Source organism: Myotis myotis, unplaced genomic scaffold (assembly GCF_014108235.1).
Source record: "Myotis myotis isolate mMyoMyo1 unplaced genomic scaffold, mMyoMyo1.p scaffold_m19_p_5, whole genome shotgun sequence".
In the NCBI taxonomy this organism is placed as follows: domain Eukaryota; kingdom Metazoa; phylum Chordata; class Mammalia; order Chiroptera; family Vespertilionidae; genus Myotis; species Myotis myotis.
The window spans coordinates 82,797,058-82,823,694 of NW_023416357.1; the positions used below are offsets into that span (position 1 = coordinate 82,797,058).

General features: G+C 43.5%; 2 protein-coding genes across 4 annotated transcripts in view; one reads left to right on the forward strand and one right to left on the reverse strand.

Annotated features, from left to right (window-relative positions):
- POM121C (POM121 transmembrane nucleoporin C) lies at nt 1-26,495 on the forward strand. 2 transcript variants are annotated; one of them, XM_036308113.1, is made up of 13 exons: nt 1-871; nt 2,533-2,748; nt 3,070-3,228; nt 5,510-5,590; nt 7,436-7,607; nt 17,207-17,298; nt 18,132-18,205; nt 18,664-18,788; nt 18,911-19,013; nt 19,245-19,418; nt 20,555-22,207; nt 23,682-23,804; nt 24,106-26,495. In XM_036308113.1, exons 1-13 carry the CDS (start codon nt 312-314, stop codon nt 24,177-24,179), a joined length of 3,606 nt encoding a protein of 1,201 aa, XP_036164006.1. In that variant the 5' UTR covers nt 1-311; the 3' UTR covers nt 24,180-26,495. The 2 variants fall into 2 exon arrangements, with proteins under 2 accessions (XP_036164006.1, XP_036164005.1); XM_036308112.1 differs by having other exon boundaries at nt 2-871; nt 24,258-26,495.
- NSUN5 (NOP2/Sun RNA methyltransferase 5) overlaps nt 26,494-26,637 on the reverse strand; it is a 9,983-nt gene continuing 9,839 nt past the window's right edge. For both annotated transcript variants that reach the window (XM_036308115.1, XM_036308114.1), the window contains exon 11: nt 26,494-26,630. In XM_036308115.1, the coding sequence (XP_036164008.1) occupies nt 26,619-26,630 (12 nt within the window). In that variant the 3' untranslated portion in view covers nt 26,494-26,618. The remainder of the gene's footprint in view (nt 26,631-26,637) is intronic.

Consider the following 26,637-nt stretch of genomic DNA (forward strand, 5'->3'; position numbering starts at 1 on the left):
ACCGCGGAGGAAGCATCGCGTGCACAGTCGCGGTCCGGGGCGTTTATGCTTAACCGACTCTTCACAGGCTCCCTCTGGATGGGCGCCGTGCAGGTGGACTTGCCAGGAGGCCTGGAGGATCAGAACCCAGTTTCCCGGGAAGCCGCATTTTCCCACTGGGGTCGGGTCTACCGCGCGGCCCGGCAGTAGCGTCTCCCGTCCCGGTCTCGCGTCCACGTCGCGTCCAGTGACGCACCCGGCGCCCCCAGTGACGTACGCGCGGCGCGGTGCACGCTGGGATATTTAAGTCTTCTCCGCGGCGCGGAGCCGCGATGTCTCCGGCGGCTGCGGCGCCTGGAGGAGGCGAGCGGCGGCGGCCCATCGCGAGTGTCAGGGACTGTCGGGCCCGGGGCTGGGGGGGCGGTGGCGCGGCGCTCCTCGGCCTGTCGCTGCTCGGCCTCGTCCTGTACCTGGTGCCGGCGGCGGCCGCGCTGGCCTGGCTGGCCGTGGGGGCGACCGCGGCCTGGTGGGGACTGAGCCGCGAGCCCCGCGGTCCGCGCGCCTTCTCCTCGCTCGTTCGGAACGCGCGGCGCCAGCGAATCCTGTTCACCGCGCCCCCGGCCAAGTCGGCAGCCAACGGAAACCTCCTAGAGCCGCGGACCCTGCTCGAAGGACCCGACCCCGCCGAACTGCTCCTGATGGGCAGTTACCAGGGCAAGCCCGGCCCCCCGCAGCCTGCCCCGGTCCCCGAGGCCAGGAACCCGCGGGAGCGGCAGGTCCGTCGCCCTCCCACCCGCACCTCGCCGCCGGGTCCCGCGGCTCAGCGCGGGCATCACATTCACCCCTCCCACCCCGCTCCTCTTTTCGGACCCTCCAGGCGGCCTTCCCACAGGTAAGACACGCGCATCTTTCCCTGGCTTTGCATTGAGGACTTGATTTTCGATCCGGTTTTCTTTCAAGTCCAAGGTAGATTCTGTGTCGTTTGACCTCTTTGCAACATCTTGGTGCATGTCAGCCGTCCCCTGTCCCCCATCACCCCCTCTTTCCCGCCCCCGTTTATCCTGTGGAATGATATGTGATGCCACAGCTGATCCCTTCCTTCCAATTCCTAAGACTGTCTGAATTTTAGTACAGTATAGATTTAGCAGAATGCTTATTAACATTAAAATATCCCTACTTTGGGGGAAAATACCTTTATCTTTCGAGTGTAGTCATATAGTAATATGTGTGTGTGTGTGTGTGTGTGTGTGTGTGTATTTTTTAAAAAAAATATTTTTATTGATTTCAGATAGAAAGGGAGACGGGGAGAGAGAGAGAAACATCAGTGATGAGAGAGAATCATTGAACGGCTGTCTCTTGCACACCCCCCACTAGGAATCCAGCGCGCAACCCAGGCATGCGCCCTTGACCGGAATCGACCGTGGGACCCCCCAGTCTGCAGGCCGATGCTCTATCCACTGAGCCAAACTGGCCAGGGCTATATATTATATATGTTATATGTATTACATATATGTATATGTGTTATAAATGTAGTATATATATTTTGGACCCATAGAAAAATTTTATAAGTTTAGCTCCGCTCAAAGAGGTATTCCCAGGAAACACTTCTTCCATTGATAAAATTTGATAAAGATGATCAAATTAATGACACTTTCATTTAATCTCAGTAGCGGAGAATACAAAATATTTGATGAAAATATAAGGTTCTTTTTTAAAAAATGTTTTTGATTTTTTTAGAGAGAGAAAGGGAGAGGGATATATCTTCTATATATATAAAAGGCTAATATGCAAAGTGACCCCTCGGGAGTTGGACCAGGAGACCAGGAGTTCGGCTGGCTATGACATGCGCTGACCATCAGGGGGGCAGCGTGGAACGAAGGAAGGCCCCGACCGGCAGCCGGAAGGCCCCGATCGGCCCTGATCACCAGCCAGGCCTAGGGACCCTACCCATGCACAAATTTCATGCACTGGGCCTCTAGTAGAGAAATAAAAATATCGGTGATCAATGGGCTGCCTCCTGCATGCCCCCCCACCAGGGAAGGAGCCTGCAACCTGGTCATGTGCCCTGACCAGGAATCAAACTGGTGACCTCTTGGTTCCTGGGTTGACTCTCAACCATTGAGTCATACCAGCCAGACATAAGGTTCTTGTTATAAGTAAATTGAGTTGAGAAGATGAACATTTAGGTCTTGAAAAATATTTGACTCTGGGTACATTACTGATGACTTACTGAAAAGATTGAAGGATTTTTGAAAAGTTTCTCCCTGTGTGTCCTAATATACACTTCCATTGTAGTTTTGCTTGTGTGGGCAAGGTTTTCAATTTCTCTCTCAAATTGTTGAAGTCCATAGTAGGGATTGCTTTTAAGCAGCTGCCACTTCCTGCCTCTAGATGGAATGATGTGGGAAGTTACCGTAAAAATTCTGTGTTCTGTGTTGCTTAGAGGTTTAAGCTTTCTGGAAAATATCTGAACCACATAGTTCTTTAGTCAGTTAATTTTCTGACATTCTTTTAAGCATTTTGGTTCCATAATATGTCTCCTGTTCTCCACAGGGATTGTGGAACTTTATCAAATCGGTTTTTAATAACACCTCGAAGACAATATCCAATTCAACAGGCCCAATATTCCTTTCTGGGGGTACTTCCCACAGTGTCCTGGAATGGTTATCACAAGAAGACTGTGCTATCTCCTCATAATTCCAAGATGGTGTGCAGTCCAGTGACAGTGAGGATTGCTCCTCCTGATAGCAAATTGACTCGTTCTCCAATGTAAGTATTATTGTTGGAAAAATAGACTCCTTTTTGTGTCCACGTTATTCTTCCATGGTTGTTTCTCTGACAAGACAACTATAAAGCAAAAAAAAGTACCTGTCTGTTTAAATGAGAAATCTCAAATTTGAGTCGTTGAACTGTCTCTTATTTTCTTGTTTTTTTGCCTTACATTTGTAGCTTTAATTGCTAAGGGCATTTTCTGTGAATGTATAAATTACACTGTTGCTTGTTGGCTAGCTTCTGATTTTCAGTGAAGACTGTGCTATATGACGTGGCAATTAAAATATCTTAAGGCTAGAATCTTGTCTTTCATTGCAGAACAGAGCAGTTACTCAGCTCAACACTGTCCTCACCATCAAGTAATGCTCCGGACCCATGTGCAAAGGAGACTGTACTGAGTGCCCTAAAAGAGAGGAAGAAAAGAACAGTAGAGGAAGAAGAACAAATATTCGCTGATGGCCAGGAAAATAAAAGAAGGTAACAGGCTCAGCCGAGTACTAAACAGGCCTCCCACATAGATTCCTGTGATTTGTTGAAATGCAGATTACTCCCCAAAAAGATACAGAGGCCTGCTCCAGTTTGTGAGCCTTAGTAGGTCCCCTTCTTTGGCTTTCATGGAAGAACTTAATGATGCTGACAGTAAGGCTTTCATGCTGTTCATTTCAGGTTTAGGCACAGGTTAGATCAGGGGTGGGCAAACTTTTTGACTCGAGGGCCACAATGGGTTCTTAAACTGGACCGGAGGGCTGGAACAAAAGCACGGATGGAGTGTTTGTGTGAACTAATATAAATTCAAAGTAACGTCATTACATAAAAGGGTACGGTCTTTTTTTTTTTTTTAGTTTTATTGATCCGGCCCGCGGGCCGTAGTTTGCCCACGGCTGGGTTAGATAAATGTTAAAGTTTACCTTTTCCCTAAGTATTGGGATAAGCCAACAACTATTAGTCATGTTAGCCTCATACTTTTGATACAGATGTGTTAAATTCTGTTTTTGAGAAAAAACGTTCAAAGGCTTGCCCCCCTAATCTTGTGTTGTTTAGTTATCTGGGTAACCACCAGTTTAAGTGTGTAATTGCGCTGAAGGGAATGCTTGACAAAGAAAAGTGTAACCAGAGTAACTAGATTTATCAGTAAAGAGAGTAAAACTGACTTCATTCTTTGGTTTTCAATAACTTAAGGAAAATGAAATAAGGAGTCTATTTCCTGAGTATGGTAAGAAAGGAGTTTGAAGTCACTAATAAGAATGCAGAATTGCTTGTGGCTTTCTAAATAGTTAAGGATTCCACTCATTTTTTTAATATAATAAATTGAGCAACCACAATGTGCCAGAGCCTATTCCAGGTACTGTGGATAGAGCAGAGAACAAAACAAAGTCCTCTTGGAACCTGTTGGAGGGAGAGAAACGAAAAGGGGGAGGATATTAAAACAAGATTTAGATTGTAAGTATATAGAAATATTAAAAAATAGGGTGATAGAAATTAAAAGGGGGGGGTGATAAATGTAACGGTAATGAGAAGGCGGCTTCTTTATATGAGGTGGTCAAGGAATTGCTCGTCTTTACATGAGTGAACCCTTGAAAAATATCATCATTGTCCCTATTACCTAAACCAAATTATTTATATCCTGCAGGTTCAGGGTTGGCTATCTTTGCTACTTTAGATAACAAAATTAAGTAGAGAATATTAATCAATGCAAGTGTATTTATGTAACATAGGAAGATCAAGTTTGATGAATAGAGATGTGATTTATAAGTGAGCAATTTGAGCTAATGTCAGCTAGCTAAGCAGGAGTGGCAGGAGGCAGGGGGTGTGGAGGTGGGAGAGGAAATAACTATTCTTATGGTCCCAGTAGGTTTTTCATGTTCTTAGGGATGGGTAGTTTTACTTGACCTAGCTAGTGAGTCTATAACTGAAGATTCTATAGTTATCCTTCCCATAATTGGAATAATCGGTGATTATGTGCATCATGCATAGGCCCTTCTTAAATGTGAGATGTGAAGTTTTCCCTAACAGACTTGCCATATTAACCTCTAGATCACAATGGGATGTGTGGATTGGTTCCTAAAGTGTTTTTTCTTTTGTTTTTAATTTGTGGATGGTAGGGTGTTAAATTTGTGATTATAATAATACACTGAATAGTTCTAAAGGTCTTGATGTAGAGTAAGTCTTCACTTAACATTGTTGATAGGTTCTTGGAAACTGTGACAATATATAACAAAATCAGTTTTCCCCTAGGCTAATTGATATAAACAATAGTTAAATTCCTATGGCATCTCATCAACATTATAATAAAATGACATTGAATGATATCATGTTATTCAAGGATCTGTTGTATTTTTATTTATTTTTTAAAATATATTTTATTGATTTTTTACAGAGAGGAAGGGAGAGAGATAGAAACATCGATGAGAGAGAAACATCGATCAGCTGCCTCCGGCACATCCCCCACTGGGGATGTGCCCGCAACCCAGGTATATGCCCTTGACCGGAATCGAACCCGGGACCCTTCAGTCCGCAGGCTGACGCTCCATCCACTGAGCCAAACCGGTTTTGGCATCTGTTATATTTTTATACTTTCCTTATTGCCAGACAGTCTTAGAATAAATTTACCTTTTGGAATCTTTGGGATTTGAAGCAACCTTTTTCTTGTCTAGCAAGGGACCTGTGCTCCATAGAAATAGTACATGGTCCCAGGAATATGCTTTAAGGGGAAAAAAAAGTCATTTCATTTAATTGAGAGTTTTTTGATTTATCACAGGCGCCACGATAGCAGTGGGAGTGGACATTCAGCATTTGAGCCCCTGGTGGCCAATGGAGTCCCTGCTTCTTTTGTGCCTAAGTAAGTGAAAATCCATCTGGTTGAGTTACACACTATTTAGAAAAAGGGCATTGCCAAAGTTATTGTCCTATAGATGTTCCTCTTTGCTTTTTGCATTGCTTTATTTGTTCAAGTTCAAGTCTTTGAAGTCAGAGAGGAACATTTGAGTAACTTGCCACAATAACGCTCTTATAATTCCTTTTAATATTTTTTAATAACCAAGTATGTAAATAGAAAGATCACAAGGTTTGCATCATGGATAAAATGCAAAACTGAAATTTAAGATAAGTGATAAGTTTCTACATTTGAGTTTAAGTACATTTGAGGAAGAAATGGATTGGAGGGAAAGTGGCTCAAAAATATGTGTGAAAAGACTTGAGGTAACTTATATGCTTAATTTGAGCCAGCAGTATAATATGGCTGCCAAAAAAGCTAACATGCTCCTATTCTGTGTTGATAGAACAAAAACTAGAACAGGCAGGTAAGTGGTAGTGCTGCTTTCCTTAGTTCTACTCAGATTGTCCATGGAATATTGTGTTTGGTTTGGTGTACTACACTATAAAAGAGGATATACACAAACTGAAATTCATTTTGAGTGAAGCAACTAATATGTTAAAGGGTGGTGGTGGTGGGTGAGGAGGGTTCGAAGGTACATAAGTACTAGCCCAGAGGAGAAAAATCTCAACAGGAGTAAGGAAATGAGGAAGGGAAAGATAATGGCCTCCAAAACACTGGAGGACTAACAGATGAAAGAACGAAAACATCTTGCTCGCTATGGCACCAAATAGGATCCATGGGTGAAAGTTAGAGGAAATGTTTTTTCATCCAATATAAGAGTAAACTGGTCCATGTTTGACATTCATCACTCTAGGACAGGGGTGGCAAACCTTTTTTCTGCCAAAGGCCATTTGGATAGTTATAACATCATTTGTGGGCCCACTTAAAAAGTATTTGGTCAAACATTTAATTAACTCACCCCTAATGCCTTGGCAGGGTCAGACCAAGCGAATCCATGGGCCTTATATGGCCTTGCGGGCTGGATGTTCCCTACCTCTGCTGTAAGAGATAGTGAATTATTATATTTTAATAGAGGTTGGATGACTATTCTATAGGAAGGATGTACAGGAATTTCTATTTCAGTTGGAAACTTAGAAAAAATGGTTGGTTCCTCTTAACTGATTTTTTTAACAGCTTTATTAAGGCATAATTGATATGTACTAAATTGTGTCTGTTTATTTATTTTTTTAATATATTTTATTGATTTTTCTTTTCTTTTTTTTTTTTTTTTATATATTTTATTGATTTTTTACAGAGAGGAAGGGAGAGAGATAGAGAGTTAGAAACATCGATGAGAGAGAAACATCGATCAGCTGCCTCCTGCACATCTCCTACTGGGGATATGCCCGCAACCCAGGTACATGCCCCTGACCGGAATCGAACCTGGGACCCCTCAGTCCGCAGGCCGACGCTCTATCCACTGAGCCAAACCGGTTTCGGCAAATTGTGTCTGTTTAAAGTGTACAGTTTATGTTTTGACATGTATACACCTATGAAACCATCACCACAGTCAAGATAATGAACATAACCATCACTTCCAAAAGTTTCCTAGTGTCCCTTAGTAGTATCTCCCTCCAATCTTGCCCCCATCCCCAGGCATTCAGTAATAATGTTTTCTATCACTGGAGATAAGTGTATATTTTCTAGAATATTATTTAAGTGGAATCATACATTTAATTTTCAAAATATTTGGCTTTTCCTTCTTGACTTTGTCAGATATATTTAAGAAAGATTTTGTGACCATGGATGAAACCTTAAAAGAATGTTGCCTTCAATAGCACATCTAACTATCTTTTTCCCTTTTATTAGGCCTGGTTCTCTGAAAAGAGGTCTCAATTCCCAGAGCTCAGATGACCACTTGAATAAGAGATCCCGTACCTCCTCTGTGAGCTCCATGACGAGCACATACACAGGAGGCATTCTCAGCTCCAGCCGCAATGCCATTACCAGTTCTTACAGTTCTACTCGAGGCTTCTCTCAGGTACATTATTCTGTGGGTGGCATGGGCAAAATGGATTCCTAGCATTAATTCATTGACTAGTCAGTGTTTATTAACTACCTTCTCTCTGTCAGATATTGGGATTACCTCTAAATTAACAGAAGATACAAATCCTTGAATAATAACTATAGGTCAATGGAACAGAAAAGAAAGCTGAGAAAGTAAATAAGTGTATATGTGGGAGCCTGATACAAGACAGAGCCATTGCACATAAATAGACCAAGGATGAATGATTCAGTAAATGGTGTTAATTGGATTGAGGAGGTAGACTGAGTTCAAATTGCACTGGGCCATAAAAGAAATTTATCTTACGTTGCAAATTTAGTGAAAGTTTTAAAAATAAGAAGTGGTTGTGTTTTTGTTTTTTAGTTTTTTAGAAAGAGGATGTTGTATAGCCTAATGAACAGATCAGGCTTTGTTTACCAGACAGATTTGGGTTCAATTTTGGCTCTAACATTTAGTCGCTATAGGGCCTTGGACAGGTAAATCCCATAAATTCCTTTTCTCATCTCTGAAGGATTATTGGAAAGATTGAAGGTAATGTTTGAAATGTACCCATTACAGTGCCTGTCAATAAGTGGCTACCCAATTACATAGTACCAGAAAAAAAATAAAGCATGTGTGAAGGAAGATTTTTGAGGGGAGAAAAATTTTGAGATAAATTTATCCAGAAAGCTCCTATAGTAACATAAATTCAAGATGAAGGCCTAAGACAGAGCAGTTGTGGGAATGCAAAGAAGAAGATAATCATTATAATAACCTTTACCTTGAGCACTTATTCTCGGCTAGAACCTACCTTAAGCACTTTATGTCTGTTTCCTCATTTAATCGTCACAATAGGCCTATTAAGTACATAGCCATCATCCCTATGTTTAAAATGTTTTTTACATTAAATTTCAAATGTACATAGAAGGAAAGAAACTAATGAACCTCCATGTAGCTTCAGTAGTTAGCATTTTGTCAGTCCTGTTCCATCAATACCATCCCCCACCACCACACCACCTTTTGGCTTTGCTCTTACGTTTTAAAGTAAATTGTAAACATGTCATTTCACCTGTAGAAGTACTTCAGTGTGTTTTTAAACTTTCTTAACATTAATGGTCACTATACCATTATTCCACTCAAACAATAATAATTATTTAATACTAGAGGCCCGATGTATGAAAATTCATGCAAGAATAGGCCTTCCTTCCCTTGGCTGCTGGCACCGCCTTTGCTCCAGCCTAGAGCCGCCTTTCCTCCTTTGCTCCAGCCCGGAGCCACCTTCTGCCTTCGGGTGCTGCCCAGAGGCCCGGCCGCCACTATCTTTGTCACGTCAGTTTGCATATTTCCTCCTTATTGGCTGTGGGCACCGCCATCTTTGTTGTGAAGTGATGGTCAATTTGCATATTCCATCTTTATTAGCTAGGACTAGAGGCCCAGTGCATGGATTTGTGCACTGGTGGGGTCCCTCGGCCTGGCCTGCAGGGATTGGGTCAAAACCAGCTCTCCAACATCCCCAGAAGGGTCCTGGATTGCAAAAGGGCGGTTCTCAGGTGATACACCCAAGAATCAGGCTCCCTCCTCTCTGATTCCAGTGTGTCACCCGAGAACCGTAGCTGCCAAGTCACTGCAGTTCAGCAGCTCCTGTGTTGAGCATCTGCCCCCTGGTGGTCAGTGTGCATCATAGCTACTGACCGAAGCATCTGCCTCCTGGTGGTCATTGTGCGTCATAGCTACTGGTCAGACAGTCACTTAGGCTTTTTATATATATACTAGAGGCCTGGTGCACAAAAATTTGTGCACTGGTGTGTGTGTGGGGGTGTCCCTCAGCCCCACTTGTGCCCTCTCACAGTCTGGGACCCCTCGGGAGTTAACAACCTGCTGGCTTAGGCCAGCTCCTGGGTGGCAGAGGGCAGGCCCAATCCCTAGGTTGCAGCCCCTGGAGGTACGGTTAATTACCATGTTTGTCTATTATTAGATAGGACTAGAGGCCTGGTGCACAAAAATTTGTGCAGTGGGTGGGGGGTGTCCCTCAGCCTGGTCTGTGTGCCCTCTCGCAGTCTGGGACCCCTTGGGGGATGACCACTTGCTGGCTTAGGCCTGCTCCCCAGGGGATTGGGCCTAAGATGGCAATCAGACATCCCTCTGGCAGCCCGGCAGCCCTCGGGGGATGTCCACTTGCCAGCGGGGAGCAGACCTAAGCTGCAGTCAGACATCCTTAGCGCTGCTGAGGAGGCAGGAGAGGCTCCCACCACCACTGCTGTACTGGCAGCCATCAACCTGGTTTGTGGCTGAGCAGAGCTCCCCCATGTGAGAGCGCACTGACCACCAGAGGGCAGCTCCTGCATTGAGCATCTGCCCCCTGGTGGTCAGTGTGTGTCATAGTGATCTGTCATTCCCAGTCATTCTGCTGTTAGGGTCAGTTTGCATATTACCCTTTTACTATATAGGATAGAGGCCTGGTGCACGGGTGGGGGCTGGCTGGTTTGCTCTGAAGGGTGTCCCGGATTGGGGTGGGGGTCCCGCTTGGGTGCCTGGCCAGCCTGGGTGAGGGGCTGATGGCTTGTTTTCAGGCTGGTCACACCCCCTTCAGGGTGGGGGACCCCACTGGGGTGCCTGGCCAACCTGGATGAGGGGCTTATGGCTGTTTTCAGGCTGGCCACACCCCCTTTAGGGTGGGGGTCCCCACTGGGGTGCCTGGACAGTCTGGGTGAGGGGCTGAGGGCCATTTTCACGCTTGCGGACAACTGAAGCTCCCAGCCTCTCTTTTTCTTTTATTTTTATTCTGGGATTTACTTACCTTCCCTCTGCTGCTGGCACCTGCTTCCCTCTGGCACCCGGGACCTGGGCTTCCCTCGTAGCTCTGGCTTCATCCGGAAGGATGGCCGGTCTAATTAGCATGTTATGCTTTTATTATTATAGATAACGTGCAGAAAAAGAAATATGTACAGGTCTATGTAGCCACCATCCATGTCAAGTAATCATTTTCTATACCCGGAAGCCCCTCTCATACCTACTCCCAATCACTTCTCCTTCCCTCCTTTCTTCCTGAATATTAGAACTATTTTTTTTTTCTGTTTTTGAACTTTATATAAAGGAGACAGAGAATATGCTTTTTGTGTGTTTATATTTTACTTGTGAGATTCATCTCTGTTACATGTAGCAGTAGGTCTTTGGTTTTCATTGCTGTGTACGGTTCCATTATAAGAAGATACCACAATTAATTTAGTCATTCCATTGGACATTTGGGTTTTCAGTTTGGAGCTATAATAATGCTGCTGTGGACATTGTGTTAAGTCTTTTGGTACACACATATAAAGTATGTGTATGTTCAGTTTTAATAGATGTTGAACAGTTTTTTTAAAGTGATATTTCAGTTGATACTTCTTTTTTTATATATGTATATTTTTATTGATTTAAGAGAGGAAGGGAGAGGGAGAGAAATGGAAACATCAGTGATGAGAGAGAATCATTGATTGGCTGCCTCTTGCACGGTCCCTACTGGGGTTTGAACCTGCAACCCGGAGATGTGCCCTTGACCAGAATCGATCTCGGGACCCTTCAGTCTGCAGGCCGACACTCTATCCACTGAGCCAAACCGGCTAGGGCCCAGTTGATACTTCTACCAGTGCAGTATGGGATTTTGTTCCTATAGTTACGCATCCTCACTACCATTTGGTGTTGCTCTTTAGTTACTCATTCTGGTAGGTGTGAAGTCGTTTTTCATTGTGGTAATTTTGTTTCCCTGGTTACTAATGAGATAAATGTATGAACTGTTCATTGGCCATTTGTATATCCTTTTATATGAAGTGCCTATTCTAGTTTCTTGGCTCTTTTCCATTAGGTTGTTTTTCTTATTTATATAACAGGTTCTTTATATATTCTAGATACAAACTCTCTGTGAATTATATGTGTTTCAACAAATGAGTGTCCTATTCTGACTCATTCACTTTCTTATAGTCTTCTCACTTATGGTTTGTGTATTTATTTTATGTACTGTTTAGGTATTTTTGCCTACCTAAAGTCGTGATAATATTCTCTTATGCTACCTTCTGGGAGCTTTATTGTTTTTCATTTCAAATTTTTATCTATGATCCATCTGAAATTGATTTTTGTGTATAGTGTGAGCTAGGCATCAAAGTAGTGTTTTTCCATATAAATATCCATTTGACTTGCAAAATTTATTGGAAGAACCATCCTTTCCCTATTACTCTGCAATATCACCTTTGTCGTAATTTGTGTCCATTTATTCTGCAATATCACCTTTGTCATAATTTGTGTCCATTTACTCTGCAATATCACCTTTGTCATAATTTGTGTCCATATATATGTGGATCCATTTCTAGATTCTGTTTTGTTCCATTGGTCTGTTTTTCTAGTCTGTGCCTGTATTTTTCCCAGTCTGTACTACTCAGTCTCTCTAAGTTTTGATACCTAGTAGAATAAGTCATCCAACTTTCTCATATCTCTTATGCCTCATCAGAATTATTTTAGATCTTGGCCTTTTGCATTTCTGTATAATTTTAAAATCAACTTGTCAGTTTCCACCAAAAAATAAAATACTTGCTGAGATATTGATTGGCATGGCATTGCCTTAAATCTACGAGTTATTTTGGAGGGAATTGACATTTTTACATTATTGAATCTTTTAATCCATGAACTTGGTATATCCTTCATTTATTTACATCATCTTTAACTTCTCAGTGTAGTGGTTTTATACATCTTTATTAAATTTATTTCTAGGTATCTGTTTTTGATGCTATTATAAAGAGTATGTTAAAAATTTAAATTGTTGCTGATGTACTAGTATAGAAAACAGCTGGGTTTTTTTGTTTTTTTAATCCTCATCCAAGGATATGTTTTATTAATGTTTTTAGAGAGAGAGAGAAACATTAATTGGCTGCCTCCCGTATGTGCCCCTACTGGGGTTCGAACCCACAATCCAGGTATGTACTCTGACTGGGAATTGAACCTACTTTTGGAGTATGGGACAATGCTCCAACCAACTGAGGCAACCGGTCAGAACAGAACTTGTTTTTAATTTAGAAAATTTGCTTAATTCTGAATATTTATTTATATAGTCTTCAGGATTTTGTATGTAAATCATGTTCTCTATAATGATGACATGATGACAGTCCCCCCCCCCTTTTTTTTTTAACCCCAAGCCTTACATTGTTTGTTTATGCCTTACTGCACTTGGTTAATACCTCTAGTATAATATTGAACAGAAGTGAGAGCAAACATCCTGTTCTTGTTTTTCCTGATTTCAGAGTATGCACTTTCCATGTTTCATGTTATGTATGACGTTTGATACAGATTTTCTATAGATATTCTTTATTGGATTAAGGAAATTTCTTCTCCAAGGTTATATAGACAAAGAACCAACTTTAGGAACCATTCTATTACCTGTTTTTCTGTTTCATTAACTTATGCTCTTATAGGTATTATTTCCTCCTTTGTGTTTGATCTGCTAGGGTTTCTTTCTGAATTTTGAATATAGATTCTTAGATCACTGGGTTGTTGTTGTTTTTCAGCCTTTTCTCTTTTCTAATATGCTTTTATATGTTTTTGTTTTGTTTGTTTTTTAAGTTGATTGTGGTGACATTGGTCAACATGAACATATAAGCTTCATGTGTGGGTTTCTATGTTACAAGATCTGTATAGTGTACTGTGTGCCTACCACCCAAAGTCAAATCTTCTCCTGTCACCTTACATTAGTACTCCCCTCCCCCCATTCCACTTGCCACTCCTGGGAGGTAACGGTGACTTGAAGCTCTGAATGATGGTCTCTTCCTCCAGAGAGGTTTTATTTTTGCCTCTAGCAAGCGCTAGAATAGAGGCCAATTACCTCTCTCCAGTTGGAATTAACATGATTCTGAATTGGTTTTTAGTTCTTATGAGGGCTTGGTTTTTCCTACTTGCCCTATATCCAAGTATGTAGACTTTTGGATACCAACCAAAGCCTGAGGTGTTTAGGGCCCCTCTATGTTGGAAAGCTCTGAATTCCAGTTTTTCTCTTTCCAGGCCTGAGGGGCTGCCAGAAGCTTTTCTCAGCCTCTCAGCGGCAGCTTTTACTTTTGAAATTGGCAGTCACCAGGAGGGAAAATGTAGGCCTAAGTGTGGGTCTCACCTCTTGGCTCCTCTGTCTTGTCCCTACAATGTCTCACCGCCTTGGGAGCTCTTCATACTACCGTACCTTCTTCATACAGATGTATTTCACATTTTCTTCAGCATTTTCTGCTTGTCCTCAATAAGCGATTTGGTCTAAAACAGTGGTTCTCAACCTCCTGGCCCTTTAAAAACAGCTCCTCGTGTTGTGACCTAACCATAAAATTATTTTCGTTGCTACTTCATAACTGTAATGTTACTACTGTTATGAATCGTAATGTAAATATCTGATATGCAGGATGGTCTTAGGCGACCTGTGAAAGGGTCGTTCGACTGCCAAAGGGGTCACGACCCACAGGTTGAGAGCTGTTGGTCTAAAACAACATAGCCATTGCTTAAAACATGGTCAGATTGTGTTTTAAAGCACCCTTACTCCTGGTGAGTCCACACTCACTGACACTAATAGCTCTTAGTAGGTGTTCTGTTGTAAGTAGTTACCTGTTATTTTTGTGATATTGGAATATATGGTAAGCTCTCAGAAGTAGATCTTAGGAAGGGGATAAAGTAATATGAAAGTTCTTTATGTTGAAGCTTCTCTTTGAAAGGAATGTGGCCTGGCTGGTGTGGCTCAATGACCAGGAAGGTCACAGTTCAATTCCAGGTCAGGGCACATGCCCAGGTTGTGCGTTCAATCCCCAGTGTGGGGCATGTAGAAGGCAGCCAATCAATGAATCTCTCTCATTACCAATGTTTTTCTCTCCCTCTCTGAAATCAATAAAAATATGAAATAGTAAATATCCCCAGTAATCAATATAGATTTGGTGTAAGTGATAGTATAGACATTTGACTTAATGTATTTTTCCAGAGGAGCACTAGTAAATACCTAAATCTACAGCTTCCCAAACTAGAAGTTGTAGCTTTGTATTATAAAACTAGAGGCCCGGTGCACGACATTAGTGCACTGGAGGGCGGGTCCCTCATCCTGGCCTGCGCCCTCTCACAGTCTGTCTAAGCTGGCAGTCAGACATCACCCGAGGGGTCCTTAGCACTGCTGCGGAGGCAGAAGAGGCGCCCGCCATCGGTGCTGCCCTCGCTAGCCATGAGCCCGGCTTCTGGCTGAGCTGCGCTCCCCCTGTGGAAGCACACTGATCACCAGGGGGCAGCTCCTGCATTGAGCATCTGCCCCCTGGTGGTCAATGCACATCATAGCGACCGGTCGTTCCACCATTTGGTCAATTTGCATATCTGCCTTTTATTCTATAAGATTATTACAAATATTAGGCTGTACCAATTATAGAAAGTGAACTGTCCTCCTACCTCTTTGTGCATGGCATTGATACTTCGTGTGTCTTACAAGACTTATAATTTTTCAAAGTGGGCATTCAAAACTTCATATCCCTAGCTTGCTTTTGTGACTGTCTTTTATTATTTCTTTATTTATACCCTATATTTAAGCCAAGCTAGAACATTCATTATCTTCCAAGAGCACTTATTATTTTCGTGCTTTCTTCCCTTTTCTTGTTCTGTTCTCCATCTGGAATGATAAGTATGTTTTATCAAACTGCAGACCATCTCAAATGTCACCTTCTTAGAGACTATTATAGTCATTTTATGCACTCTTTTCCAAATCATAAATTTCTTGATGGAAATGGTCTTGCTTATCTTTCCATTATTTGTAAAATCTAAAAAAGTAGGAAATTGGTAAATGAAAATTGAGTTGTAAAGCAGAACTAAATTGACTGCCATTATACATAGATTGACTATCTCTTTTTGTGACTTGCTTTGTTATATCTTTAGGCCACTTACTATTTTATATGTTCATTATATTTATATGAAGTTGCAAATTATTAATTTTGACATGTTGAGGATATCAACTAATCACTTTAATTGAAAATACTTGCCTTTTAGTTTGTTTATACGTTTGTTTGTTTCCTGCCTATATAGATTTTATTTCTAGATTGTGGAAACATTAGTGTCATTGAAAATACAAATGGTGCAAAAGGTATACATATAGTAAAGTTTCCTTCCACATGGCAATATTTTTATGTGGAGAGGTTCTTAATTTTTATGTAACATTCTGTCAATTTTCTTTCTTTTGTTTCTGGCATAAAAAGTCTGTTTTCTACCCCATGTCATTTAACAACTTGTCAGTGTTTTTACAGTTCTTTTGTTTGATACACTTTTTACATGTAAATTGCTATTGCATCAGGATTCTGTGTGTATGTACAGTTTATGAAGTAGAGATATGTTTTTACCCTGACACTTTATTAAAAATGCAAGGTGTGAGGCCCAAGATTGATTTATTTATCCCAAATGACCATCCTTTCTTGTTCTATAACTGAGAATAACATTTTTTAAAAATATTATTTATTTCAGCATTTTTCTCAATCTAATTCTGAGCCTTGGGTTTCCTGATATTATTAGTCTATGGAACTCTTCTGTTTTATCACCTGACTTTGATTTTTAAATCTGTCCTTTCTTCTTTTGAACTTTTAAGCACTGTTTTCTCCCTTTTTGTGCTTATATCATGTAACTGTTACAGAGTAAGAAATCACTAGAAGCTTCCAGTAGGAAAATGTGATAGTTTAGTACCTTTGTGTTAGGCTAAAGACTTATTTGCAGGGTGCTTGCTCTTCATCAGTTACTTTGCTGCTAGCCCCCTTTGAAGGGGGTGGAGATGAAAATAGACCATCTTTGCCCTAGCCTGTTTGGCTCACTGGATAGAGCGTTGGCCTGCAGACCAAAGGGTCCTGGGTTTAATTCCAGTCAAGGGCACTTACCTTGGTTGCAGGTTCCTCCCCGGGCCAGGCCCTGGTCGGGCGCATGCAGGAGGCAACCAATTGATGTTTTTCTTGCACATCAATATTTCCCTCTGTCTCTCCCTCTCTCTCCCACTCTCTCTAAAAATCAATGAAAAAATATCCTCTGGTGAAGATAACAAAACACACAAAAAAACAGACTATCTTTGCTGCCAAGGGACTCTGCCTGGCAGAAGAGACAGATGTATAGATAGTTATCATATAATGATAAGTACCATAGATGTTGTAAAAGTCATAAATGTCATGACAGCATATTTTTAAAAAGTTGATAAAGCTGAAAATTTAATGAAGGAAAACTAAGTTAGTTTATGGACTTGTCTTCACTAGAACAGTTTAATTTACTCTGATCATTTCTATAGACAATATAGAGTAAATTTATACATCATAGCTCTAAGTCATTATTGAATGTAATGTTCCTTTCTAATATATGCAAAAAGTACATTGATTCTTTCTACACTTAATAGCATTCCATTACTTTTCAGACTTTTTTATCCCATAGTTAATATTGGCAACTGACTTTCTTTTCAGGAGCCTTTCTTCACAAGAAATATTTTTTAGTCACTTACAAAGGGGACTTTATATGCAGTATGAATAGAACCACAAAATTATATTAAAGGTTGAATGCTGAAGTATCACCTAATGTCAGTAATGTTACTTTTATTTGACTTTTAGCTATGGAAGAGAAGTGGTCCAAGTTCATCACCCTTTTCCAGCCCAGCCTCATCCCGCTCCCAGACGCCAGAGAGGCCAGCAAAGAAAATAAGGTAATCACTTATTTGCTGTGTGGATTATTGGTCAGGAAATTAGGGATATTTACTTGGCTCTTAGGCTTTCTGATTTAGAGAATCAAATAAATTAACATCTAGAAGGATAGTGAAGTACCCAGAAGAATTGCTCTTATTTTTACAGTTCTTTATGCACTGAGTGTAGGGGATCTGGTTCTCTTCTGCTGTACAAGTGACTGGGTGTAAAAGTAGAATAGAGTGAGCAGAGTGAATGTCAGCGGGCAGTAATCTTCATGTTCTTGACTGCAGCTGACCCTCCAGGCCTACCTACAGTCGACTAGAATGCCACTCTCTTAGGGATTATATCTATGCCTAGAACACTCAGTAACATGGGAGGTTGTAAGGAAGGTTTTGAAGATAATTGATTTGTGCTTGTTTTAAGACAGCGGTTTCTCCATGATTTCCATTAACTACCTCCCTTCATTTCTGTGGGAATTTTCTTTGACTTTTTTTTTTGTCCTGGCATACTAAGATCTCAAATCATGGTTGTTCTAGACCAGGGGTGGGCAAACTTTTTGACTCGAGGGCCACAATGGGTTCTTAAACTGGACCGGAGGGCCGGAACAAAAGCATGGATGGAGTGTTTGTGTGAACTAATATAAATTCAAAGTAAACATCATTACTAAAAAGGTACAGTCTTTTTTTTTTTTTTTTAGTTTTATTCATTTCAAATGGGCCGGATCCGGCCCGCAGGCCGTAGTTTGCCCACGGCTGTTCTAGACTTTGGCCAGTTGGGAGTTGGGAGAATATGTTATTTAGTATTTATTGTCAGGAAGTCTTTCTAAACTTAATTCTGTGTTTTTCTCCTACAGAGAAGAGGAACTTTCCCATCATTCTAGTCCTTCAACTCCATTAGTAACTGACAAGGAGTCCCAGGGAGAAAGGGGTAAGTTAATAAATAGGCAAGAGTGGCTCCTGGTGATAGAAGTGTTTATGGAGAATGTATAGACTAGTACCTATTCAAATCATACTTTCAGCATTGCTGTGTAGAGGGCCTGGTATATACATAGACAGAAGTTCTGTACTTCAGAGGTTTGTAGTCTGGTAAGGAAGGTGATAAGCAAATGCAGTATAACCCAGGGTAACTGTGGGATGGGGATAAGCTTAGGTTGAGGTATCTGTGAGCAATCCAAGAATTATTGCCCAGCAGTTGTATGCATGCATCTGGAGTAAGTACAGCCTCTTGACTAATAGGAATAATCTTGTGAACACTATCCATGAGCCCAGACTATGGAAGATGAAATCTTTCAGAGATACCCAGTGAAAACTTAGTGTTACAAATCAGGGGGTATAAATACACCTATCTATTTCTGGAAGAAAACAAGACTATATTTCTTTCTTTAGTTGTAGATACAACCACATGGAAGAAACAGAACTTGAGGAATTCCCCACCTACACCTGGCAGCTCTGGGCAGCGTAAACGGAAGATTCAGCTGCTGCCCTCCAGGCGAGGGGACCAGCTGACCTTGGTATGGCCTTGTCCATTTACCCCTGCCCACCTTCTTAGCTCCTCTAAGTCTTAGGAAGGCTAAATACAGGTTTCTCCCAGTTTCTTATGATTGACTTGACTTCTCCTTTTTCTGTTGGGTAGCCTCCACCTCCCCAGCTTGGTTATTCAGTTACTGCTGAGGACCTAGACTTGGAAAAGAAAGCTTCATTACAGTGGTTCAACAAGGTCTTGGAAGATAAGACTGGTAAGGAATAAAGATGTTTCACACGCTAGGGAGGATTTGGGGGTTTTGGTCTCTCATCTGAGAAATCCATGTGGGCGCTCAGTAAACCTGGAGAGAGTGAGCACTGAGGTTGGGAGAAGCATTTCTAAATGAGTTATTCTGAGACCCTGAGCGTCCCCATGCCCTGCGAGATGCTGCTGGAAAGAACTCCCAAACCAGGGAGGACGACTGAATCTTCTTTTTCTTCCTTAGATGCTGCCTCGAGCTCAGTCACTGAGATCCCACCTACCACTCAGCCTTTTACTTTTACCCTGCCTACTGCTGGGACTGCTCCCTCTGCAACCTCTCTCCCAGCCCCAAGCACTAATCCACTGTTGGAGAGCTTGAAGAAGATGCAGGATTCCCCGGGCCTAACATCCTTCCCAGGTGAGTGAGAGAGCTTCCCTTAGAGCAGTGGTTCTCAACCTTCCTAATGCCGCGACCCTTTAATACAGTTCCTCATGTTGTGGTGACCCCCAATTTCATTGTTACAAATTGAACATAATTAAAGCATAGTGATTAATCTCAAAAACAATATGTAATTATATATGTGTTTTCCGATGGTCTTAGGCGACCCCTGTGAAAGGGTCGTTCGTCCCCCAAAGGGGTCGCGACCCACAGGTTGAGAACCTCTGCCTTAGAGCGTATGGCATCAATCTTTGTTGAGGTTGAAGTAAAGGCATTATGCCTGTCAGTCAATGGAAATTATAAGGATTGAACTTTGGTTGACCAGACCTGAGCCGGTACAAGCTTAAGAGCTTCAGGATTCTGTAATGAGGAAATTTTAGGGAAGGGGAGCTGTAACACTTAAGCTAGGAGAAGCTTAGTTTTGTTAGTCAAATGGCTCTTGATTTGAAACCTACTTCCTTAGCTGCTCTGAGCCTTGCTGTCATCTGTAAAATGAGAATAATGCTTACCTCATGAGGTAGCGCTGAACTGTAAATGTGATTACATGGTTGAGATGTCTTGTCACGTGCTTATTAGACCAAAGGCACAAGATAATATGAATTATTTTTCCCTCTAGGTTTCCAAGGGTCTGTTGATTGTTCCAGCCCCCTGCTTTCATAGCACTTCATATATACACACTCCTGATATTTCACTTAATCATGCAGTAGTTGTATATGTTAGCTCTCAGCCTGTCCCAGGGCTCAGGGGCAGAGACTATCTCATTCATTGTTATATGCTCTGCACTTGGCATATGGTAGTCAAGTATAGTAAATCTTTGTTAGATGAGTGAGGTGTATCTAAGTTATTAACTGGACTAAGTTTCCACACATTTAACCCAATTAGGCCAAGTTTTATCCCTTTCTGTATTCCTTAAGACCTATGAAAAGTGGAAATAACGAACACTTCCTTGATTTTTAGGTAATGAATGCTTTAAGGGCTGTGGTATAGATTTAGTCGTATTTGTTGACTGACCCTTAAATCCCCAGCACTGTGCTGGGCACAAGGAGGATACAAAAGCATTGACTCTCATCGTGTTTTAGATATTCAGAATTCACTTTCTCTACTCTTCTCCCCAGATGATTCAGCTGGAGTGGCAACTCCTGTGGCCCATTCGCCTCCGAAGACACCCAGCCTTCTGGGCCCTCTTGGCTCTTCACAGTCAGCGCCCCTTCCAGGCACCTCCTCAGACTCCAAACCCACAGTATCTTTCTTGGCGCTGTCCCCTACTTCTTCCATACCAGTCACTGACACCACCAAGTCACCTCAGGCTGAGGCATCTGCCCCATCCCAGGCCCTGTCTGCCCCAGCCCCCAGCCCCAAGCCAAGTCTTCTGTTTGGAATGCTGAGCACTCCCCCTGCTAACCCTCCTGCCTCTGCAGCTGCTGCTGTGTCTTCAGCATCTCCCATGTTCAAGCCCATTTTTGAGGCCCCACCTAAAAGTGAGAATGAGGGCCCCTTGCCATGTAGCCCTTCCAAGGTCACAACCACAGCATCTTTTAGCTCTGCCCTTCCCACAACTACCAGCACCTCACCCATCACTTTCAAGCCTATTTTTGGCAGCATGGGGCCACCTACATCTGTGTCCTTGTCAACTCCCTTCTCCTTCAATCAGACAACTACTGCAGCCACAACCACAAACGCCCCTCTCTTCACTGGCCAGGCCAGTGCCACCTCAACAGTGGCTTCTGCGACCACAGCCAGCACCTCTGCCGACTCAGCTTTGAAGCCTACTTTTGGCTTTGGTGTGAGCAATGTGACCAGCACCATGAACAGCATGACTAGCACCACCACTTCCACCTCCCAGCCTTTCCTCTTCGGGAATCCCCCTGCCGCTGGTGCCAGCTTTACCCCAGCCATAGGCTCCATATTTCAGTTTGGCAAGCTTTCTGCCATTCCTACTTCAACAACGACGACAACCACCACCACCTTTGGCCAGTCCCTACCCAGTGCCGTGCAGGCAGCCACCAACAGCAGCACCGCTGGCTTTAGTGGTTTTGGCAGCACCCTTACAACCTCAGCCCCGGTCACGACCAGCCAGCCTACCCTGACATTCAGTAGCTCTACCACCCCAACATTCAACATTCCCTTTGGCTCAAGTACCAAGGCCCCTCTCCCATCATATCCGGGAGCCAACCCCCAGCCTTTTGGGGCCACTGATGGGCAGCAACAGGGAGCTACCAAGCCAACCCTTGCCCCCAGCTTTGGCAACTCTTTCACTTTTGGAAACTCTGCAGCCCCAGCCCCAACTGCAACTCCAGCACCAACCCCAACCCAGCCAGCCTTTGGCAACACTGCGCAGTCAGCTTTTGGTGGTTTGAAACCCACAGCCTCTGCCTTTGGCACCCCTGCCAGCACCCAGCCAGCCTTTGGCAGCACCACAGCTGCCTTCTCCTTTGGTGCAGCCACCACTTCTGGCTTTGGAGCTACAACCCAGACCAGCAGCAGCGGGACCAGTAGTTCAGTGTTTGGCAGCACAGCACCATCGCCCTTCACATTCGGGGGCTCAGCAGCCCCAGCTGGCAGTGGGGGTTTTGGGATCAATGTGGCTACCCCAGGCACAAGCTCTACCTCTGGAGCGTTCAACTTTGGAGGAGGACAGAGTGGGACCACTGGCAACACAGCCCCCTTTGGGGGAGGCTTGAGTCAGAACACACTGGGCGCACCCAGCCAGAGCACACCCTTTGCCTTCAATGTGGCCAGCACGCCTGAGAGCAAGCCTGTGTTTGGAGGTGAGACTAGGAGTTGATGTGGTGTGCTGTGCCGGCCACTGTTTTAAGTGCCAGCATAGTCTCCACTCTTATGGGGCTTTATATTATGGTTGTGAAAAGACAGGCTTAAATATATATGTCAGATAACAATGTCTTGATAAAATACGTAATTACCGACTGTAGAGGAGCTAATTAGGTAATCAAGGAAGGCCTTTCTGACGAAATAAATTTAAGCCAAGACTATATTTGTGACAAAGTGGTTGCAAATGCAGGTGGGTAGGTGTGTGTGAGAGAGCTTTGCAGGCACAGGGAGAGCTCAAAGGCCCAAAGGCAGAAACAAGCCTGGTATGAACAGATAAAAGCAAGGTGTGGCTAGAAGTTTAAAAGTGTAGATGGTATGAAAAGAGGTTGAGAGGTAGGCAGAATTGAAGATCATCCATGGCCAGGGTTTAAATGTTTGGATTTTAAGTACTAAGGGAAATCACTGTAGAATTTCAAGCAGAAGAATGAAGTGATTTTACTTGCCATATGAAAGATAAATTAGAAGTTTTGATCCTGATAGTTTCTATTTTCTTCATTAAATATGAGAGATCTTGGGGAGTGGATTACAGTGAAATGTGTACAGAGGAGAGCCTCTTAAATAGTCATTTTGGAGAGTGAAAAGGAAGGTAATGAGAAAGTAATACAACTAACTGCCGTGCAATTTGAGGGCTGGAAAATTGTAGTTATGAATTTAAAGTGAGACCAGTTAGCACTGTTTTTCCCTAGCAACTTTCAGTTGTTGAGGTATAGATCTAAAATAAGTAGGTAGCTGGTAAAACCCAACCTGTTTAAACTCAAGCAAATATAGCAGGAGGGGCAGTGAACTTGGAGGTCTTGATGAGATTAAGGAAATGCAGGACTACTAGAAACAGCTGGAAAAAGTACAGTAGTTGCAGTTAAGATAGGGGAGCTAGAACAGTTCCTGGTGGTGATAGGTGTAGGTGGTGGAGGTTGGATAGAGGAATAGATTGGGGTAGCAAGGTCTGGGCCTCAGGGATCAAGAAAGATACTTATGCCACATTGGGCTGAGACAAGTACATGTGAGAGAATGCAGCCTTCCCTGAAAGGGGCTGTAGAGAAAACAGCGTCACTACTGAGCATCAGGATTCAGTGAGGGAGGGCAAGGGAGTTTGCTGATGACCGACCCCATGGGCAGATTAGGCAACCTACAGGGTGGACTGGAGTGGTGAGTTTGGTAGAAGGCTCTGGTTTCTGGAGGGGAGGGTATAACTGGTAAAACCCAACCTGTTTAACAGGGAGAAGAGGAATAACATGATTAGTCCTGATAGAAGAAGGGAGGTAACCTAGTCCTTTTGGTGGCTGAACCAGAGCTAAGATGTCCTGTGGGGAATGCCCATACAGAGAGATCTCTGCAAGGTTCATTACCATCTGCTTTGATACCCTCTGCTCACTGGCCTAGTCTCTACAGTTCTCTGCTTTTTCTTCATTCTAGGCACCTCCACACCCACCTTTGGTCAGAACACCTCTGCCCCTGGAGTGGGCACATCAGGAAGCAGCCTCTCCTTTGGGGCTTCCTCAACACCCACTCAAGGCTTTGTTGGCGTCGGACCTTTCGGTAAGCTTGGCAAGTCTCTCTGTTGCCAGCATGGCCTGCTTATTCTTCTCTGAAGAGGGAGTAGGGTGGGGTGGGCTGGTAGCTTCCTGGCTCTCTGAGGCCTTCTCCGGAAAGTCAGGCTGAAAGCATGAGAAAGATGTGGCCAGATTGAGAGTCCAGCACAACCAAGGTTTGGAGTTGGCGGCAGACAGCAGAGGAGCCTTTTGGGGCTGAGTTTCCTGGATCCCTGGAAAGCCAGGTAAAATTGTCTTCTGGGCCTCTCCCAGACTATCTGTGATTCGGGGTTTTGCCTTTTCAATAGGCCTCTCTCCCAGCGCAATTGATACAGCTTTGGAAGCCCCCCCTCTTCAAGCACCCACAGTCCTGTTGGCCTAACTTCCCAGAGATTGGGGCAACCAAAGAAATGCTTTCAGGTAGCAGCTGCCCTGATGAGATTTTGTTGAATCTTTCCAGGATCGGCGGCCCCTTCATTTTCCATTGGTGCAGGATCCAAGACCCCAGGGGCTCGACAGCGACTGCAGGCCCGAAGGCAGCACACCCGCAAGAAATAGTGTTTGTCCCTTGCCTCCATTCCACCCACCCCTTACCCAAATCTGGACCTTGGTACCTGCTAGGAAGAGCCTCTAACCCATCTAGTTCCATAAAGCAAACCTGGCTTCAGCCACCAGGGAGGTAGTAGCAGCCCTGGGGGCCATTTCCCTCTCAGAGGAAGCGGAAGCCTCAGGCCTCTTGGGGGAGGGGGAGGCAGGATGTGGCAGGGCAGAAGCCTGATACCTTTACTTGAACAGTTCCACTGGTGAGGCTGGAGAGAACTAAAGAAACAGCTGTACATACTGTCCACTTACTTCCCTCACTTGTTTAGTATATAAGCTTAGTCAGGCAGCCTTCCTTCCCACCCTTTCCCCAGCGAGCCATCTTTGCTGGAGGGTAGTAGGTAGAGCCCTGCCCACCTCTCTCTCTCTGGTATGCATTTAATGGGATTGGGGGAAATGGATTATCCCTAAAGCTTTACCTTGCTTGGCTTGGCTATAAAAAGTGGTTCTCTGGTCCCTTTAGGGGACTGTTTCCCCATTTCTTGCTTTGTCCCTCACTGGTTCCTTGCAGGATCTATTGCTTTTTAAATGATCTTGAATCAAGCTTTGCCTTGAAGACCCCAGTGGATGCTGCTCCTGCTATTTCACTTCCTCTTGCCAAGTCTGAGTCAGTGTTTTGTCCCTAATCCTGTCTGGCAGTTCAGCCCCTAAAAGCTTGGCGGCTCAAGACTGTTAGCCTGGCAGATCCAGGGGTGATTCCCTCACTCCAGGGAGGAAAGCTCTTGGAGCAGACAGGATGCCCACCGCTGCTTTCAGCTGCCTCCTCACCCACTGTCCCTGCTGGCCTCATTGGGCACGCCTGCCTCTCTGGCACTGTATGTTTAAAGCCTTGTCCTGTGTTACTTTGTCTGATGCTCATGTCTATTTCTCTTTGAATCGAGTTTGGAGGAAGAATTGAATTGTATGAGTGGCGGCATGTTGGTAGTGCCGGACTTACCTGTTTCAAGTTTCTGGGACTTAGCTAATTGAATGTGGAACGTAGCACCACTTTACGGCTACAAGTGCCAACTCCTGAATTTTCAAATGGTGTTTTGACTTTAAGGGCTGGCAGCCCAGGAGGATAGGGCCAAGGGGAAGCAAAAACCTCGTCTCTTCCCTCTGCTGTTTCTCTCTCCTACCTACCTGACCTCACAGGAGGCTAGAACACCCCTAGTATATGTTAGAAAACCTAAGTTAATGAGCCACACTTTCAAATTCTTAGTCGCCACCCCCTCTCCCCTCAACCCTTCTTTTCTTTGTTTCAAAGCCACATGCCCCAGGCCTAAGAGCCTTGCTGCCATGCCCATCCTCTTCGGGAGAAGTATGAATGCGTGTGTCTAAATTAAAAGAAAAAATATTTAAACATTTTTTAACAAAATAAAAATTTATTTTTGTATTTAAGCTAAATTGCCTTTTAAATTCCTTCAAGCTTGGTTCATTGAGGTGGTTAAGTATAAATGCTGTTGATTAGGAATTAGCTGTATAGTTAAGTTATGCCTGTGTGAAGAAGAGGCTCTAGTGCTGTCCCAGGCAGCTTTCCTGGGGTGACTAGAGCTCCTTCTGGACACATTATGTAAAATGTAATTCTTTTTTTTTATAAATAATGTGATGTAGATGTAACTAGTCCCCCTCACTTTTTTGTGACTGAGGTTGAAAGTTTTGTGGCAGGGGACTGACTGCTCCCCACCCCTTAGAAGAGCTCTGTTAATACTTAACTGTCTGTGGAGCTGAGGAGGGAGCCTGAACCTCAAGTTTCAAATACCTACTAGAATTGGAGGGGTGTGGTGGGGCACGGGCCTAGAAATCAAGCTTCTACCTATACCTTATGTAAGGTAGACAACCCTCTTAGTTTTAGTACTCTAAGCTAGTTTACCTCAGTTCCACAGGCAGGACAGTTGGTCCAGGAACCCCCTGAAGAGGGCGTCCTGGCACAGCCTGAGTGTGAGTGTGTGTGTGTGTGTGTGTACATGTACGTGCACTGGACAGGAACGGGAGGCTGGGACTTTCCATTACAAATAGACTTAATTCCTGTGAGTCTAGTTGGAATTTTTAGTATGAATGTGAGATTTTTCTCCTTGCTTATGTCATTAAGAATAAAAAAAAACTGTGATCTATCGTAGACCATGTCCTGCCTTTTATTTTTGTGGGTAGCACTTCTCGCAACAGCAAGAACATGGCTCTGGGAAGGTACGAAAAAGACGAGGCAATCCGTTCTGTCTTCCCAGCTGGAGAAACAGGGCTATCAATTTCCTTCCTATAGC

What these genes read in the sequence shown, in the direction of transcription:
- POM121C (XM_036308112.1), top strand. Translation starts at nt 312, where the DNA reads ATGTCTCCGGCGGCTGCGGCGCCTGGAGGAGGCGAGCGGCGGCGGCCC. An exon ending in TCCAGGCGGCCTTCCCACAG is followed by an intron (nt 872 to 2,532) that starts GTAAGACACGCG and finishes TGTTCTCCACAG; the next exon opens with GGATTGTGGAACTTTATCAA. An exon ending in AGGCCAGCAAAGAAAATAAG is followed by an intron (nt 17,299 to 18,131) that starts GTAATCACTTAT and finishes TTTCTCCTACAG; the next exon opens with AGAAGAGGAACTTTCCCATC.